This window comes from Camelus ferus, chromosome 2 (assembly GCF_009834535.1).
Source record: "Camelus ferus isolate YT-003-E chromosome 2, BCGSAC_Cfer_1.0, whole genome shotgun sequence".
In the NCBI taxonomy this organism is placed as follows: Eukaryota; Metazoa; Chordata; class Mammalia; order Artiodactyla; family Camelidae; genus Camelus; species Camelus ferus.
In genome coordinates this window covers 100,275,807-100,294,526 of record NC_045697.1, presented here as the reverse complement: position 1 = coordinate 100,294,526, position 18,720 = coordinate 100,275,807, and the positions used below count along the sequence as shown (strand labels likewise).

At 42.7% G+C, this 18,720-nt stretch overlaps 1 protein-coding gene across 1 annotated transcript in view; it reads left to right on the top strand.

Moving 5' to 3' along the window:
* The first annotated feature begins 217 nt into the window (after positions 1–217).
* Positions 218–18,720, top strand: part of RNF150 (ring finger protein 150) — a 225,570-nt gene continuing 207,067 nt past the window's right edge. The window contains exon 1 of the mRNA XM_032463956.1: positions 218–1,403. Coding sequence (XP_032319847.1) covers positions 902–1,403 — 502 coding nt within the window. The 5' untranslated portion in view covers positions 218–901. The remainder of the gene's footprint in view (positions 1,404–18,720) is intronic.

The following is an 18,720-nucleotide window of genomic DNA, read 5'->3' as shown; positions in this document are numbered from 1 at the left end:
ACATTTCTCTACATTTAAGACGCAGGAAGTTGTTCCTCTCCTCATGGGTCAAGGGATCGCTTCCCCTTTTGCCTCCAACTGGACCAAGTCTCAGACTGGGTTGAAAATGAGACCCGGCAGGGGTCGCTGCTGCCCGTAAAGAGAAACCGTGGGAGGGAGCGTGGCAAGCGAAGCCCAGAATCTTTGACATCACACTAGGCTCCTCCTTGCATGCACACATTAGATACACACACAAACATATACAGACACACACACGCACAGACCGCGTAGTCTTCTCTGCCCGCTTGCTCCGGCTACCCCGAGCCGGGCCCTCCCGCGGCAAGTGTGTGGCGGGCGCAGCCGGCGGCGCGGCGAGGACCCGAGCGCCCGCAGCCGGAGGGAACCGGGGCGCAGCAGTGGCGGCCGCCGCGCCCGCAGCCGGAGCCGCTCGCCCGAGCGCTCGGCGACGGTGGCCCGGACACCTCAGCAGCACTCCGGGCTTCGAGCAGCCGCGCCCGCCCCCGCCGGGGCTGCAGGGCGCCCGGACGCCACCCCGCAAGCTCCCGGGCCCCCTGCCACCCCTATGAGAGAAGGAGAAGCCCGGCAAAGGAGCAGGACGCTTGGCCTCTGGACTCCACCGCAATCCCGAAGCGCCCCCTCCGCCCGCACCCCTCCGGCGCCCGCGAAGCGAGATGCAACTGCCGCGCTCCGGCTGAGAGGGAAGGGGGCCGGCGCCATCCGCTCGCTCGGAATCCGGTCCCCGCGGCGGCTGCGCGTCCCGGCCGCGTCCCCTTGGGCCCGGGAGTGAGCAGGAGCAGAAGGAGGAGGAGAGGCGGCCGGCCCGGGGTTGGCCGGGGCTGGGGAGGAGGGACGGCGCGGGGGGAGCGCGCGGGGGGCGGGGAGGGGGCCCCGGCGGAGAAAGATGGCAATGTCTCTCATCCAAGCGTGCCGCAGCCTGGCTCTCTCAACATGGCTGCTTTCCTTTTGTTTCGTGCATCTGCTCTGCCTGGACTTCACCGTGGCCGAGAAGGAGGAATGGTACACCGCCTTCGTGAACATCACCTACGCCGAGCCCGCGCCGGACCCCGGGGCCGGGGCGGCGGGCGGCGGCGGCGGCGGCGGCGGCACCACAGCCGAGCTGCACACGGAGAAGACCGAGTGCGGGCGCTACGGGGAGCACTCGCCCAAGCAGGACGCCCGCGGGGAGGTGGTCATGGCCAGCTCGGCCCACGACCGCCTGGCCTGCGACCCCAACACCAAGTTCGCCGCCCCAGCCCACGGCAAGAACTGGATAGCCCTCATCCCCAAGGGCAACTGCACGTACAGAGATAAGATCCGGAACGCGTTCCTGCAGAACGCCTCCGCCGTGGTCATCTTCAACGTGGGCTCCAACACCAACGAGACCATCACCATGCCCCACGCAGGTAAGCGGCCCCGGCGGGCGCGGGGCGGGGTAAGGGGAGCCGGCGAGGATGGAGGCACCGAGAAGGATCCAGCGCCTGCCTCTTAGCTCCTTTCTGGGAGGTCTGTGCTTTGCGAAAGACGCTTCTCTGTGCCCTGGACCTAAGTTTTCTATACGTCACTTCGTGGGGCTTCCAAAGACCGACTGCTTTTGGGGGAACCAGGGAGTGTGTTCCGATTAGCCTAGCGCCACTTGGACGAAGGTTGCCCGAGGTGGGCTAACTTTTCCGAGGAGGATCTGGAAGGTGGGGTTTGGGGGCCAGGGCTCGGATGTTCTTCTCCGCTAGTGACCGACCCCGCACCTGTTTGGAACCCGTAGATCTGATAACTCAGCTCTGCACTTGGGTGTGTGCATCCGGTATAGTCCTGATGCCGGCGTTTGTGTAATCAGGAGGTGGGTAGGGTTACTAGTGCTGGCGCTCACCACCACCAACTTGCTCAAGTTGGGTTTCAGCTCTTCGTGGGAGATTAAGAGTCCTCCCGCCCCCTCCTCCGGCCACCCGCTGGGTTGACGCACGTCACAAATAATACTGAAAATCCTGTGCTCTGCCAAGTTGTCATCCGGAGAAGCTAACGGGCGGGCACGATGGTAAATAATAACAATCCTCAACAAGCCGACAAGAGCATGGTGGCCATAAAGTTATGCCTACTTTTCTAGTATCGCGTTCTCCTTTGCCTGCTTGGGAGGTTAAATATGCTGAAGGTTTTCTTAATGGCAAGAATGAGATTACAGGATAGAAAGAATAAGCTTTTCTTGATAATCTCAGTGTGTCAGGACTAGAAACACACAACTGCCCTAAAACTCGCTGATTACCCGTGTGCCTGATGTAACAGTGCCTCCGTGGTAGGAACAACAACAAAGTCCTCTCCAGGCTTGTCAGCATAAGCATCTCGTTTTAGCAGCCTTGCCCCCTCGAGTCCAGGGTCGCTTCTTGTTTCTGTGCACTGGAGAACCTATCTAGCCCTCCTTCCCACAGGGGTTGCTGGGTTGAGGGTGTGGCATCCAGAGGGAAAGAAGGGAATAGAAGCGACAGATACATTTTCCAACTGGAGTCACCTAATCAAAGGCTTGATTTTCTTTAAAAGCCAGATTTTAATAAACAGTTATGCTACTGAAATGGAGTACCCAGTTTTGGCCACATGGGGTGGGGGTGCATTCTTTGGGGACAAGTTTTCATTCTGAGAGCTCATGTCACCTATTAAGGAAATATACAGTTAGTTGGTTTGCGGTTTTAGACATGGAACTTGTCCAGCCTAACACAAACAGGTGGGCTGGGGAAAGTTCAATGCTTCAAACACGCAGGCCAAAAATAAGACAGTGCATTCATTAAAGAAGAGGAGGAGAGGCAGTTAACTCCTTAGAAAAGTTAGGGTAGAGCATTGAGAACATTTGATATACTTTCTTGAGCTCAACAGTCTTGTAGGAGAAAAGATTGCACTCTGACCTTGAGTCATAGACTAGGAGCACTACTTAAACTTTATGATACTCAAGAATTTGGAGGACTATGGAAGGGCACTTTAAGTCATGTAAAGTATCTTTAAAAGCATTTAATGTCTAAACCTCAAAGGGAGTGTGAAGGAGGGGTTTTTTTGGTTGTTATTGTTGTTGTTCTTTAAATTCCAAAATCGTTAGCTGACTTTGCAGATCCTTTAAATGTTTCTTTGTGCATAAGCATGAAATCCTAAACTTGTGGCTTTGAATACAAGAGGCATCGTTTATTCGTGTCTAAAAAGATTCTCCAGAACTGCCAACACGTTGGATCAATTAATGGCTTGCCTGTTTTTTACAGAAAGCAGTAAGCTGATTTTCCACAGAAATGATACTTGACTAAGACAGAGTGGGAATCAAGAAAGGGCTTATTAATAATTCAAAAATTAGACTAAACAACGTCAAGGAAATTCTCTACTATCTAATTGTTCTGTTTCCAAAAATGTGTTAATGTTCTGTCTGCTAGTAGCCATGAAGCTTCCATATTCTCATTTGACAGGCTGCACATTAGGAGACTGGCTTCACTTTAGTCAGAGATTGCATTGATTTCTGCTAAAATCTCATTATAAGGAGATACATGACCCTGTAGTGTGACAAACGTCTCACTTAGGACTTCTGCCTGAATGTGAAACTGTGCCAGCACTAGCCTGGCTGTCAGTGTCTTACACTTAGCTCCAGTACTTGAAGACTTTACTTTTTCCAGTCGAATTTAGAAGTCTGACTCAAATTTATCTTAGGAAATGTCCAGTGTACATTTTAGATGCTAATCAAATATTCTCATTTTGTCAACATGGCATGCAATATATGAGAGGAGCCTTACATTTTGAACTGTTTAGCTCAGAGTCTCCAAAAAGTTTACGTCAGCATTTGCATTTTTTTAAAAAAAATCTCACTTCTCCTCTAGATCCTTTATTTTCAGAACTGATAGCTTTCAGATGAGGAGAAAGTCTGAATTTAGAGTTGTGCAATCCACCATGTAATATCTATGCATTTGGGGTGATGTAACCCCAACACATCCACTGTCTTGAAATTCAGTTAAATAGCAATCATTTCCCCTTTAATATATCCCTTCTTTTAAAAAAGTTTTATTGAAGTATAGTTGATTACAATGTTATGTTAGTTTCTGGTGTACAGCAGAGAGAATCAACTATATAAATATATATATATGTACATATATATTTTTTTCAGATTCTTTTGCATTACAAATATTATATATATAGTTATTACAAGATATTGAATATAGTTCCATGCGCTATACAATAGGTCCTTGTTGTTTTTTTATACTCAGTAGTTTGTATCTGCTAATCCCGGACTCCTAATTTATCTCTCCATGTAGACTTTCTTTCCAATTTTTTTTTCCATGCATATGATTTTGGGCTTCTGACACTTCTGCAATTGTGCTTTCTCATTCACAAATACACAGAATCTCCTGGGATAGACTAGTAGTTTTAGTTTGTAACCAGTTTTTAAAATCTCTTAAAAAGTACGACAGCCTTATTGGAGAGTTCATGTATCATACAATTCACTCATTTAAAGTATACAGTTTAACAGCGTTCAGTGTACTGACAGAGATGTAGGACCCTCACCACTGATTGCAAAAAGAAACCCAGTGTCCATTAGCAGTTTACTTCCCAGCCCTAATGAACCACTAATCTACTTTCTGTCTCTCTGTATTTGCCTGTTCTGGACATTTCATATGAATGGAATCCAGTAATATGTGTTTTTCTGTGACTGGCCTCTTTCCCTTGGCATAATGTTTTCAAGATTCATCAGTGCTGTAGTGGATATCAATACTGCATTCCTTTTTGTTGCCAAATAGAATTTCATTGTATGTATTTACCACATTTTTAATTTCATCAATTAATGGACACTTAGGTTCTTTTCACTTTTTGGTTATTGTGGATACTGCAACTGTGAACATTCATGGACAAGTTTGTGTGCTGACATTTATCTTGGTTATATATCCAGGAGTGAAATTTCTGGGTCATATGGCAATGCTGTGGCCTAAATTGTTGGGTAACTACAAGATTGTTTTCCAAAGAAACACATCATTTCACATTCCCTCCAGTAGCGTATGGGGGCTCCGATTTCTCCACATGCTCATCAGCACTCATTGTCATCTACCCTGGATTCTGGCCATGAGGTTGTGAAGTGGTGTATTCATTGTGGCTTTCAGGTTTTCGTGTGCATTTCTCTGATAACTAATGGTTACTTTTAGAGGCAGTTTGGAGAAGTGGTAAATCAGGATCGTAGCCTCTAGCCAACCACTTGCATGTGTGTCCTGGCTCTGTTACTTTTTCGCTGCGGATCTGTGAGCAAGTTACTCAGCCTCTCAGAACTTCAGTTTCCCCATTTGTGAAATGGGGGAACCTCAGCTGGTTGTTATGGGCATCAAATGAGTTGATCCATGTATGTGCTTATGATTGTAGTTGGAACATAGCTGTCAGTACACACTAATCTTTGTAAGCCTTGTGCACAGTGACACACAGGAGCCACAGCGTGGATCACCAGACCCCCAGGGCTCCCTGAGGCCCTGGCAGCCTGAGGAAAGAGCTGTTTATCCTCTCCTGCTTTAAAGGCCAGCGCCACCATGCCAATTTCTGCTTGTTGCTTCTGTGATTTAGAGACAGGGTGTCCCAGCTCTCTCCGATGGTCGGTGAACATTCGAGGATTCTCCTGTTACATTTGTGCTTTCTCTTGGCTTAAGCTGAAATCTTATCAGAGCAATATAAGAGTTATCTATATATTGTTTATTTTTAGTTGTATGATAAACACGTAGATCTGTAAGTGTATGGTGGTGGTAAGTGTCTCAGTTGTGATGCTAAAGAAATAACTGATGCATTTTCTTTTTTCTTCTTTTGAAGAGTGTGTTTGCTGTCTTTTTTCTATGGCTAGGACATAGTTAAAGGGAAAGGAGGAAACTAAACATCTGTCTTGGAAGAACTTTTGAGAGACTGGGTTCTAACAGTACTGTTGGGAGTAAGATGGGGGAAGGAAAGAGATGTCACAGTCACCAACCAGAAAACAAGCCCAGCCTGTGGCGAGGAGGAGCCCTGGGTGGGGTGTAGCTCATATGTTCTAGAACTTCTCCAAGGTCGGAGGGGAAAACGTAGGAGGTGTTCTGAGGCTCTTTCCTGTGCAAGTGGATGCTGAGATTTTAATTCATAGGTTCATGTTACATTTACTTGAACTGCTGAAGTCTACCTTTGCTTTAGTCTCTGTGAAGAAATTAGCTGCTAAATATATATATGTATTTTTTTTGCAAGACTTGTATTTTTCAGAACATGTATGTGCAGTTTTGTTTTACATTTTCCTTAAGTAATATGTTTACTTTAACTCTCAGCAGAGTCATCACCCTCTCTTTGGGTGGTAATAAGATTGCCTGAGTGGTGCTAACTCTGTGTCACGCATGTTGTGAGTACTTTATGTGTATTATCAGTGCATTTAATTCTCACAGCAACACTGAGAAATAGGTACTGTTATTAGCTCTGTTCACCCGAGGAGGAAACCAAGGCCTAGACGGGAGTTGCCGCGGTCATGCAGGTGGTAAGTGGTGGGGCCGGGCTTGCCAACCGGGCGGTCTGTCTCCTGAGTCTGTGCTTGTAGCTGCTGCTGCCCTTACCTGCTCAACTTGACAGGAGACTGTCAAAACTAGATGTGGACGGTGATGACTTGATGGTGGATACGGGAAGTGATGTGAAGCTGATGCCGATTTCAAAATACTTCAACATGTCTATCCGCCGAATGCACATTGGCTCGCAGACTGCATTTTTGTGATAGGAGAAATGGGACCTTGTGTTCGGGGCTGTCCTCCTCCAGACCGACCTCTGATTAACCATCTGGCTTTGGTCCGTCACTTTCTATTCTGGGCCTCAGTTTTCTCACTTATAAAATGAGAGGTTTGGATTAGTTGAGCCCTAAGAGCTATTTAAACTCTGCAGTTTATTCCCTACATATTCAAAAGGCAGGATATTTTTACTTAAATTCAAATTTCTCATTTCTCATCAGAAAATCTGACGAGCGGGGCCTGTGTTCCTGCCAAACAGGGGCTGGGCGTTTAGATGAGCAATGTGCCCGTTATGTGGCCCGGGGCCCCGTCACTACTTATGGCCTGGCTCTCGAGGCTTGCTCGACTCCCACGTGCCCCCTGCCTCCACCCTGAGGCTTATGTATTTGGAAACTCAGCTCTATGGAGTCAGACTAGGGTTAGTGAGGAGAAGTTATGGAAAGCAGACTTGATTTAGGCAAGAGAAGGAATTCATAAAGATAGAACTGTTGAGAAATGGAAGAGGTTTTCTCGGGAGGTGAAACTTTCTCTTGCTTCAGGTGGAAACCTAACACAGGACTGATGCACAGAGTTGCAAGTGGTGATGACTGAAGGGCCTTCCCAAGCCTGAGAGCCTAGGAGTCTCTGTCATTTAGATATTTAAAAAATATTTCTCTTCTTTTTTGATTGAAGTCTAGTTGATTTGCAATGTTGTGTTAGTTTCTGGTGTACAGCATAGTGATTCAGTCATACATACATATATAACTGTATATTCCTTTTCCTATTCTTTTTTGTTATAGTTTATTACAAGGTATTGAATATAGTTCCTTGTGCTATACCATAGGACCGTGTTGTTTATCTAGTTTATATTTAGTAGTTTGTGTCTACTAATTCCAAACTCCTAATTTATCCCTCCCCACACTTCCCCCTTTGGTAACCATAAGTTTGTTTTCTATGTCTATGACTCTTTCTGTTTTGTAAATAAATTCATTTGTGTTATTTTTAAAGATAAGTGATATCATGTGATATTTGTCTTTCTCTGTCTCATTCACTTCACTTAGTGTAATAATCTTTAGGTCCATCCATGTTGCTGCACATGGCATTATTTCAGTCTTTTTGTGGCTGACTAATATTCCATTGTATAAATATACCACAACTTCTTTATCCAGTCATCTGTTGATGGATATTTAAGTTGCTTTCATGTCTTGGCTATTGTAAATAGTGCTGCTGTGAACATTGGGGTGCATGTAGCTTTTTGAATTAGAGTTTTATCTAGATGCATGCCCAGGAGTGGGCTTGCTAGATCATATGATAACTCTATTTTTAGTTTTTCAATGAATCTCCATACTGTTTTCCATAATGGCTGCTCCAAATTACACTTCCACCAGTAGTGTAGAAGGGTTCCCTTTTCTCTACATCCTCTCCAGCATTTACAAGTAACATTTCTTTTTTTTTTAACATTTTTTATTGATTTATAATTGTTTTACAATGTTATGTTAAATTCCAGTGTAGAGCACAATTTTTCAGTTATACACAAACATATATATATTCTTAATGGCCTCAGTTTACCTTTCATTTTTCTCTGAAGATGCATATAGACAAGTTATTATTTGTGCTTGGTCTTAATTTCCCAGGCCAAAACAGTCTCACTGACCCCACTTAGTATTTATTTATTTATTGGGCACTAAACTGTATCTTTTCACCTGTCTCTCTACTGGCAGACAGATATCCAATAAGCCAGGAATTCCAGAGTCTGTTATTAAAAGCCATAATTCAGCATCAATCTTAAATAACATTATTGGCAGTGTAACTTAATATTGTCTGGGCATTTCAAGAAACTGTATGGTTTGTTCACTCATTTCAGGTTGTAGAAATACATAGCTGGGGATTTGGAAGGAATCTTACCTTTTATCTTCTAATCTTTAGTAAGAATTCCATCCTCATCTCTCCTGATGCCTTTGTTCTTAAAAATCCCCTGGCTTCTCAGAAAGGAAGGAGTTTTATGACCATGAAATATAGGAAAGTTCAGAAAGAACCTAAGGCTTTATAACTGTTCTTTTAGTTTTTCAGAAAGGACTGATTATGCTTGTTGTAATGTTAATTTGTTTGGAAACCAGTCTCTACTTTTAAAAAGGAAGACCTTCACCAGTATTGTTGCATTTTTGGACATAAAACTTGGTATATGAAGAACTTAATACTTTGATTGTCCCTGAAAGTCTTCAGTTTATCCCCTGAAGAGATTCTTCATCTTGTACATACTCAAAGAAGGACCTTTACTTCCTACTGAGTGAGTGAAGTGATGCTGGAATTCTTTGTGCTTGAATGTAAATTGAGAGTTGCTAAATTTGAATTAATATGAATAGAATTTGAGTTCCGTTTTATCTCAGGTGTTGAGGATTTTGTTGGTAATATAAAAACCCAGAAAAATAAGGTAGCCTTGAGTGATTGTCTACTAAGCTGCAATTATGGTGGTTCTATTCAGTGGAAATCTTGTCTATAGGTATACTATAATCTTTTATTTTAAACTTTGGCAGTTTCACTTATGGTAGAATAAGTATGCTTTACATCTATTCTTTTATTTTTCCTGTATGAGAGGAAAATTAAATTTCTTTTACTGCCTCAAAAGCATTGGTTATAAATTGATTTCTACAAGCATCATTTAAAAAATCTTGTCTAGTCGATAATTATACTGGTATTTAGAAAATCTTTTCCAGTAGAAATAAGCATCACTTGTCATAAAATTAAAGACTATGTATTGGATTGTTAGGCTTTTCCATATTCAATCTATGAACATATATTTCATAATAGAGATTTTTTTTTAAGTTAAAAGTGTTTTTGCATTAAATATATGACATATTCTTTCCAGGCAAAGATATATAATGAGCATGTATATTAGGTAAGATCCAGGAAATGTTTGCTTTCTTAACCAGTTCAACCTGGTGTCTCTCCATCATAAATGTTTTTTTTTACACACACAGTCCACATAAGAACTACTGAAAAGGCAAAGATTTGAAGTTTTTCAGAGGTATTGTCTATGTACATATACAGATACCTTTTTTCCATAAATATTTATTTTTCCCAGTCCTAACTTTCCAAAGAAGTTATTCATGGGGTCCTTCTGTAGCCAAAAACCTACTATGCTGCATTCCAAATGACCCAAAAATAGTGGAAGAGAAAAGTCGTTTTCTCCTTTATTTCTCAAGGCACCTGGAATGTTCTTCCTCCAGATACCCCCAGACTGGCTGCCTCTCCAGGGTCCCCTCTCTGTGACTTCATCACTGAGGCACTCCCTAGTTACTCTCTTTGGAATAGCAGCACCCCTCCCCCTTCCCATCCCCAGCACACCCTGCCCCTCTAACTGCTTCATTTCACTCAAGCTTAGTGTGTCTCCTCCCACCAGAATGTAAGCACCACAAGAAGCAGTGCTTTTAGACATTTTTTGTTCATAGTAAAGTTCCCAAAGCCTAGATTGGTCCCTGTTGCATGGGAAGTGCTCAGCATATCTTGTTAAGATCTGTTAAATAAGGCTGGAAAGATGGATTATGTTAATATGTTAGCCTCTGATTTCATGAAAAAATATTCCATGACACTAAAAAATTTGTTCTTAGCTTTTGACTTATGTAAATGATGTCAGGGAGCTTCTAATTTGAGTCTCCCATTAAGGTAATTGAGTCATCCTGTAGGATGTGGCATGAAGTGGGTGCCTGGTTCACACCCTTCATCTCAGGAGAAAAAAGACATACTCATGACAAACAGGAGGACACAGGGTATCAAAAAGAATTGTGACCAAACACAATTTTACCCATATGTTTATTGTCCCACAGTTTTAATATATATATGTGTGTGTGTGTATGTGTGTATGTTTTAAAATGAAAGACATATGCCTCAGAAAAAATTTTGAAAATACTAAATATTTAAAAGGAGAGGAAGATAACCATCAACAACTCACTCACTCACTCACTCAACTCTTGTATTTTTTTTTTCATTCTGCGGATACATGTTTACTTTTACCAGACTGGGAATGTATTACATAGGTTTTTGTAGCTTTCTTAAATTTATAGGCACATGTTGAAACATCCTTGATGTTTGTATGATTCCACTTTTCCCCTACATAAACAGTACTGCTATAAACACCCTTATGTACGAAAAATGGGTGCATATCCATGATTCCTTTCCCAGATCAAGTTCCTGAGTATGGCACTAGTAAGTCAAAGGCTATTCACGTGAAGCTGTAGAGCAGATTTTTTTTTTAGAAGTCCATTTAGTGATGTCACCCCGATATATGTCACTCCCTAGTTTGGCTCTCCTTTGCTTGCTTTTTCTTTTTTAGCGGGGAGGTAATTAGGTTTACTTATTTATTTGTTTTTTGGAGGAGGTACTGGGGATTGAACCCAGGACCTCGTGCATGCTAAGCATGCACTCTACCACATGAGCTATCCCCTCCCCCTAGCTCTCCTGTGAGGAACAGAGAGCATCTTTCAGCCGATGGTGCTGCTGTGGGGACCTAGGACTGGCTTTCTGCATCCCTTTGCTCCAAGCTAGACTAGTTTGGCAGCCGGGGCAAGACACTGAAGATGGAGAATCAAAAGGGGAATAAAGCCTCAGTGACAGAATCACCAGGCTCACAGCTGGTGAAACCCCCATTGTTTCCCTGACAGTCGTTTGTGTCTTGGGGACAGTAAGTGCACATTGAACAGGGAATTAGGAAACTTGGGTTTCATTTGTGAGTCTGCCTCAAATTGGCTTTACCGTTGGTAAGTCACTTCCCCTCTCTGGGGCTCATTTTCTTTCACTTGAAAATGATGAGCAGGAGGTTCCTGGAGGGGAACTTAGTTTCGATCAGTGATTCTCCGTCCTGGCCGCCCATTAGAAAAGCCCCGGGAGTTGAAAGATGTCAGATGCCCAGGTCCCACCCTTAGAGATTCTGATGTAATGTGTGTGGTGGAGGGACGGGACTCTCCACATGATTCTGATGTGCGGCCGGGGTTGACAGCCACCACATGGGGTGAGTCTTAAGTCTTCCTCTGCTGTGCCATCCCACTGTTCTTTATTAATTACTGAAAGAAATAGTGTTTTTTCCTTTGATGATGTCAAAATCCTACATGAAAAAAAATGACTTTTAAATTTATTAATTGTAATGATGAAAACGATGGTCTGTACAGTTAAGTAGTACCTCAGGACACAAATTAGGAGTGACTCACTGAGAAGCACCAGACTTTGGAAACTAGTGAGAAGACAAACAAATGGCAAACACTGCAAGTGGAGGAAAGCATGCAAACTTCTGGAAAATAGTCAAGGAGTACAATAATGAGTCAGAAATGATTAGACATTTTGACTGAGTTGGGCAGAATTTCACTGATGTGCTAAATGTTCGTTATCTCAACTGCAGACCTCTGGCATAAGAGGTAGCAATCCCATGATAGTTTTATCAAGTAGGGAGGACCCCATTTTGCTCATCATGGTGGTCATTACCCAGTTTGGGGGGCAGTATAGGGTGGTGGTGGACAAGATGATTCTGGTACACAATTGACCTGGGTCTGAACACTGGTAGAGTCACTTGCCAGGGAGACATAAGGCAACATCAGGCTAGAGATAGGAGTTTGAAGTCATTCAGTAAGGAGAGTGAGACTCCACCATTCTACAATGTGACTACAGTGGTGAAGGAGCCTCCAAGACTTGGGTCCTGCTGGGCGGAGAGGGCCTGGAAGCTCCAGGACCCAGCAGTTAACCCAAGCCTTCACCTGTGAAACGAGCCTCACGTGGCCCCATCAGAGCTGCTGTGAACTCTTACACTCCAGACTGCGGCAAAGGGGCAGCTCTGAATGTTGAATACATGTTACCTCTAATTATGGTCAAGAGAAACACGATTCAGAACCGGATGACATCTTATCACCTTTATTATCACCCACTGATAATAGCCCAGCCATCATCTTCTCAGCCTGGATGGCTGCTGTCACCTCCTGCTGGTGACCAGCTCCCATGCCCGCCCTGCAACCTGTTCCCCAGACAGCAGACAGAAGGAACTTTTGAAAAATCAAAGGACATTACTCCCCTGCTTAAATCCTCCAGGGCCTTCGTATCATGCTCGGAACTGAGTCAGGATTCTTGCTATCACCCCCTGGGTCTGACCTGATTTGGTCCCTGCCTCTTGTCCACATTTTTTCCCAAACAGCTTCTTCTCACCGCTCTCCATCCCTCTTGTCTCCTCGCCAGTCCTCAGATACGCCCAACCTGCTGCTACCTCAGGGCTGTGGCACGCTTTTCCCCCCAGTTTTTTGGATAGAATTACTGTTCACACAGCAGACATCTCTTTATGCTTCTGCAGTATGTGAAAATGACTCCCAAACCAGAATATCTGGGTAGGCATTTATTTCTCTTTTATTGAACCACCTTTTTTTTTTTAAGATTCGGTATGCTCTTTTGCCCCCTGTACGCTGAGGGAAATATCTTCCGGCAAAGAGTAATTACAGAACAGAAAGACACAGATGTAGACAACACATTTAAGATTACAGGTTGGGGGGGAGTAGGGGGATAAACTAAGAGTTTTGGATTAGCAGATACACACTACCATATATAAAATAGATAAACAATAAGGTCCTACTGTATAGCACAGGAAACATTCAATATCTTGTAATAACCTATGATGCAAAAGAATATGAAAAAGAATATATATGTATATGTATAACTGAATCACTATGCTGCACACCAGAAACTAACACAACATTGTAAATAAAATATACTTCAATAAAAAAAATCATGGAGTTTTATTACTCACGTGAGCAGGGAGAGTTACCCGTCACCAGCGTCAGTTTTTGCTGGTTTCCTGTGATATTTACCTGGCTCACCCCTCCATAGTATTCCTGATCTGCTTAGTTGCCCTTTCCTCTGAGTTTTTCTGGCCTTGTTAAAAAACTTCATCTGCTGCCCATTTTCTCTTCCCTTGTTCTCCCTTCTTTTTTTTCATAGCTCTTTCACTATTTGAAATTGTTATATTATTTCTTTCATTCTTTTACTTGATGACTGTCTGTCACCCCTATAAAATATAAGCTGCACAAGGGCAAGCAAGGTTCTTGTCTTGTCAACGGCTATATTCCCAGAGCCTGGCAAGTAAAAGGTGTCCAGTAAATATTTATTGAGAATATGGGTGGATAAGTAAATGGTAGACCACGAACCCATCCACAGTTCTCAGGTGCATTGCTCACGTATGGGATGAAGTAACAACTTTGAATTCCCTACTCTTTATTTGCCTTATGTTGAAGGCAAGATTTAACTTGAGGAATTAAAAACTTCATTGAGAGGAATTCCTTACCTGGCTGTCTCTCCTGCTACACCGAGCTTCCTGAGGGAAGCTGTTGTGTGAGCCCAGCCCCTCAAGTTGGGATCTGCCACCGGCATCTTGAATGATTCCCTGTCTGTAGTAAGATTAGCTAATCGCTCTGCTTCCTCATGGCCATCTTGATGCCATCCACCTGGTGGAAGGTACCTGGCATTTAGACCAAGTGTTCAAAGGAGATAATCAGCACCCGTGAGGCTCGCCTTGTGAACACTAAACCTGTGCAGGGGAGGTCTGTGTCCGTCTCACAGAGCCGTGCTCAGAAAAAAAGCACAAAGTGATGCATTATTACAATCCAAGGTCTGCGGATTAAAAAGTCATTAGTCTCTTTTATCCTCTTGACCTTTGTCACCGTCTTGAAAAGCCATTCATCTAATTAAAACTCGAGTCTTCTAAATTAGGAAGTCTTATTCTCTTTGGTAAAACTAAGTGACTCTTGTGATTTGGCTTGCTGCTGTCTGAAAGTAATCAACGTGCTTTTCTACTGAGATACTATATTAAGTATATCTTAGCTTATTACTCATAAAAAGACTGTGTTTCATTAACTTAGTCATCATGTGAAAAATACATTACGTTGTACGTAAGAAGAGAAAAAGCCATTTTCTTCAGTGAAGCTAATTAGAATTCATTTTGAACCATAGCACAACCATGAGCCTGCTTGCTAGTTTTATATTTAGCCTTTGAAAAGGTGGCCCATAATCACTACAGTACAGTTTGTGCATGCCAGAAGAAGTGATATTTTGACATTAAAGGGAAATTTGTGAGTAGGTTAAGATATTGGAACAGGGCATGCTGTCACTGTTGCGTTAAAATAATTGTGGTTCATTGACTCATGCAAATATATTCTGCTGTGTTTCCTGTTTGCAGTTTATCACATTTACCGCCAGAATAATTTAAATAAGAAAACAGAAAAACAGCTTACACTTTGGCCCTTGATTGATTTTGGTACTTGAAATAGGGCATTTTTTTTTAAAGGAACAGTAGTTCTGAAATAGGCCATTATTCAGGCCTATTTGGTAAGCACCATGTTGCTAAGCGATGTGTTGTCCCGAAGGTTGACACACTCTCCGGGGTGGGGTGGGGTGGGGGGGCATGGTTCCAGTCATTGTCCTGGAGCATTGATTCCACTGTCCTGTGCTTCTGGGTGAGTTTCAGCCCAGATTCCATCCATCTGTTTCAGAGGAATGGGCATTTCTGGCGAAGCAGACACTGCCCTTCCGTGGCTAGCAGGCAGTTTAAGTATGATTACCTCAGCACCAAGTAGCAAGCCACCCATCAGTGTACTGTGTTTGCTGTTATCTCACATGCTGCAGGCCAAGAACAACCTGAGATCTGAGGAAACTGGGATCATCCTAAACTTTCCTGTCCCAGTACTAAGGTCACAGAGCAGCAGGGTTCAAATGCTAGTGGTTGGGACCTGACCCTCTCCACCTGCCGGTGTCGTGGTGTCTGGCTACTCAGTGATGGACAGACCCAGACTGTGCCTTGGTATTCATGAGCTTAGGGTCAGACAGCAGTCCTGACACCAGGTCCCCAGGGACCTGGGCCTGTGGAGCTCTGACAAAAGAGTTTCAAGGGAGATGACGGGGTGGTAGCTGGGGAGTCTGTCAGCAGCCACTGTGTGAGGGGCACACGGGCCGTTCTGAACAGTCACTGAGCCCTGCCTTTTCTTCCCAGGGTAGACCACTGAGGAAAATGCTCTCCTTTTTTGAATAAGCTAAGACATCCTTTCTGTAAACCAATTCTTCTGGTTCTAGGCTTTCTATGTTAAATTCATCACCTCATTCATTAGAGGAGCTCAGCGAACCTTTGCTGGGTTGAATAAATATTAGAAGGAAGAGAATCAGCACGCGTTCTGAAGACACACGGCTCCGGGCACTGCACTGGGTGTCTCTCTCACTTCACTCCTTTCACACACCCCGGGAGTTGGAAACTTGCCCAGAGTCACAGATGAACAAAAAAGTAAAGCTGGTATTTCAGTTCAGATCTGTATACGTTTTAGTTATATTGAGAGGCATGTAGAATTTCTTTGACTTTGTACTAATTTTTATGCTTCAATGTATTGTTTTATGAAGGGGGAACAAAAAGAAACTTCTTTAAAGGTAATTTGTCTGGAAACATTGTTTCCCATAAAAATTAGGTAACAGTAATTTGCTATTGTTCTTAAAGTGCGTATTTACAGCAATGCAATTCTTTTGTTGCTTGAGAAATATTTCTTACTGACGTATAAAGTACAAACTGCTGTGGGTTTAATCCACAAGTCAGACCTTCCCTCTGTGGATATGGTAATGTCTTTGGTTCTACTATAGTCCTGTCTGTATATTTTGGCTTAAAGAGCAGTTATAGCTCTCAAAGGGATGTGTTCCCCATTAGTTAAAAATGCTAATGTTCTTAGAGAATTGAGTTAGGCTCCTGTTATAATGTTACTGAAGTAAAAGGGTCTATGCAAATTTCTACCACTAAATGTTGTTTTGAGTTCTATAAATAAATCTTTTCCTTTACATTTACCCTATTTTGATTTGCCTAAATTCGTAATTACTATGGGAATATTTGCAAACCAATATCAAATCCCATTTACCTGAAAAACATCTTAAGATCAAAAATCAAAGAATGACTCTGTTACTGTCTTGGGGATTTTTTTTTTGAATGTGTGTATATACATATATAGTATATAGTTCAGAATTTTAATTAGACTTGGATGATGCCTGATTTCCATAATCCCAGAGCAGTTTTGCTTGCTCATTAAATTGCTACATCCTTGATTTTAAATAAGATTTTCTTTAATTGCGTTTGTGATTTCTCAGGCTCGGTCATCCGTCTGTATTTAGTGTTCCCTTTTGTTGCTTATTTTCATGTAAATCGTAGTATCTTCACTTGTAAGGTTCTTATTGGTAAGTATTCCTTAAAACTTTTTTCTTCATATACATACACTGTTTTACCAGCTGTGCGAATCTCTCCAGACAAGCAGGCCAAAAGGGGCCTCACAATGTGAGCTTACGTCTGCCTAGAGGCCAATGGATTTATCATTAGTTTTTCTCTGTATTATCAAAATTACCAAGATGTTATTTTGTTTTAAAATTAACCACAAAATAAAAACAGAACTTTTTTGAAAGGAAAGATTTTACAGATCAAGTCTATTTTATCTTATTGATAAAAAGTATGAGTTAATCATTTTATCAGCGAAAATCACGAAGCCCCAAGAGTTCAGTGCCTTGCTGGAGACCACACACACGGCAGGTGATGAGTGTGGTTGGGAGGGATGTTATCTGTGCAAGATTGAAGGACTACTTCCTCTGAATCAGAATTCTCAATCATGGCGCTACTGGCATTTTCAGCCCAAGATTCTTCATCATCTTGTTGCTATAAGTTTGTTGAGTTAATAAGAATGCATGTAAAGCATTTAGTGTAGAACCAGGCACAGGGCAAGTGTTAAAGAAATTATTATTAAATATGACTGTCAAATGTTGATAATCCTCCAGTACATAATCAAAGAACCCCTGTGTAGCTGGAGAGACATGGGATTTATTGAAATCATGTTATTGAAATAGAATACAGTATTAAACTAGAAAAATATGTAAAGAAAACAATATAAAAGCATACTGGTACCAACAAAGGTATGTAGGTAAGAATGAACCCAGTTGGAGGAGCGACAAAGTCTGGTCTACCCCAACAGGTGTAAGCAAATGTACTTCTCAGGTTGGAAGTGGGTGCCAGCCAAGAGCACAGCAGAGATGGGAGCTATATTTGGAGAGAGTGTTTCACAGTGTTCCTCCCTGAATGATAGGCTAAAGAGGGAACTGCAGCAACATCCCTGTGAGAGGAGAGCTTCAGAGATTAGGAAAGGGGTGAGAGAGCTGGAGCAAGTTAACGCAGTGTGAACCCTGCTGATGGTAATAGAAGATGGTGTTGACATGCTGGGATGTGCCGGAAGACAACCAGGAGGTCTGACAAAACAAAACTGGCCAACTTTCTACCTGGGCTTCAGTCCAGTGTAATGACATTTTAACAATTCAACAAAAGAAAAAAAATAAATATTTCTAGCTCCCATCTGAATGGATGAATTAATAGCTAGTTAACATGGTTTGATTTTTTTTCCCTAGTTTTCTTGGTAATTCTACTCATATAGAAAAGAGGGTAGTACACCATACAGGTAAAATCCCCGTTTCATGGAGTCCATATGGCGTGGGACCACGGTCAGATGATGTAGCACACTTCACAACCACTTGCATGCATCATTGTCACCCGAGCATCATTATGTGCAAAAGGAAACTAACATTTGTCAAGACTTTACTGTGAGTCAGGCGTTGTGCTTGCCTGTCATATCATTATGTGGATGGGTGTACTAAATCCTAGCTATACAAAGTAAGATACTATTTTTCCCCCTAAAGCAGGTTACCATGTAACAGACAAGAAGGGTATAGTCCATGTGTGCTATTGTTAGTGTGAACAAAGTACTACAGGAACCCCCGGGAGTGGTTAAGTGTGCCTGGAGACTTGAAGAAGGCTTTATAGAGGAGGTGGTATTTTATTTTTATTGATGTATAGCTGGTTTACAGTGCTGTGTTAGTTTCTTGTGTAAAGCAGAGTGACTCAGTTATACATATATGTTTGTTTTCACATTCTTTTTCATTACAGGTTATTACAAAATATTGAATATAGTTTCCTGTGCTATACATTAGAACCTTGTTGTTT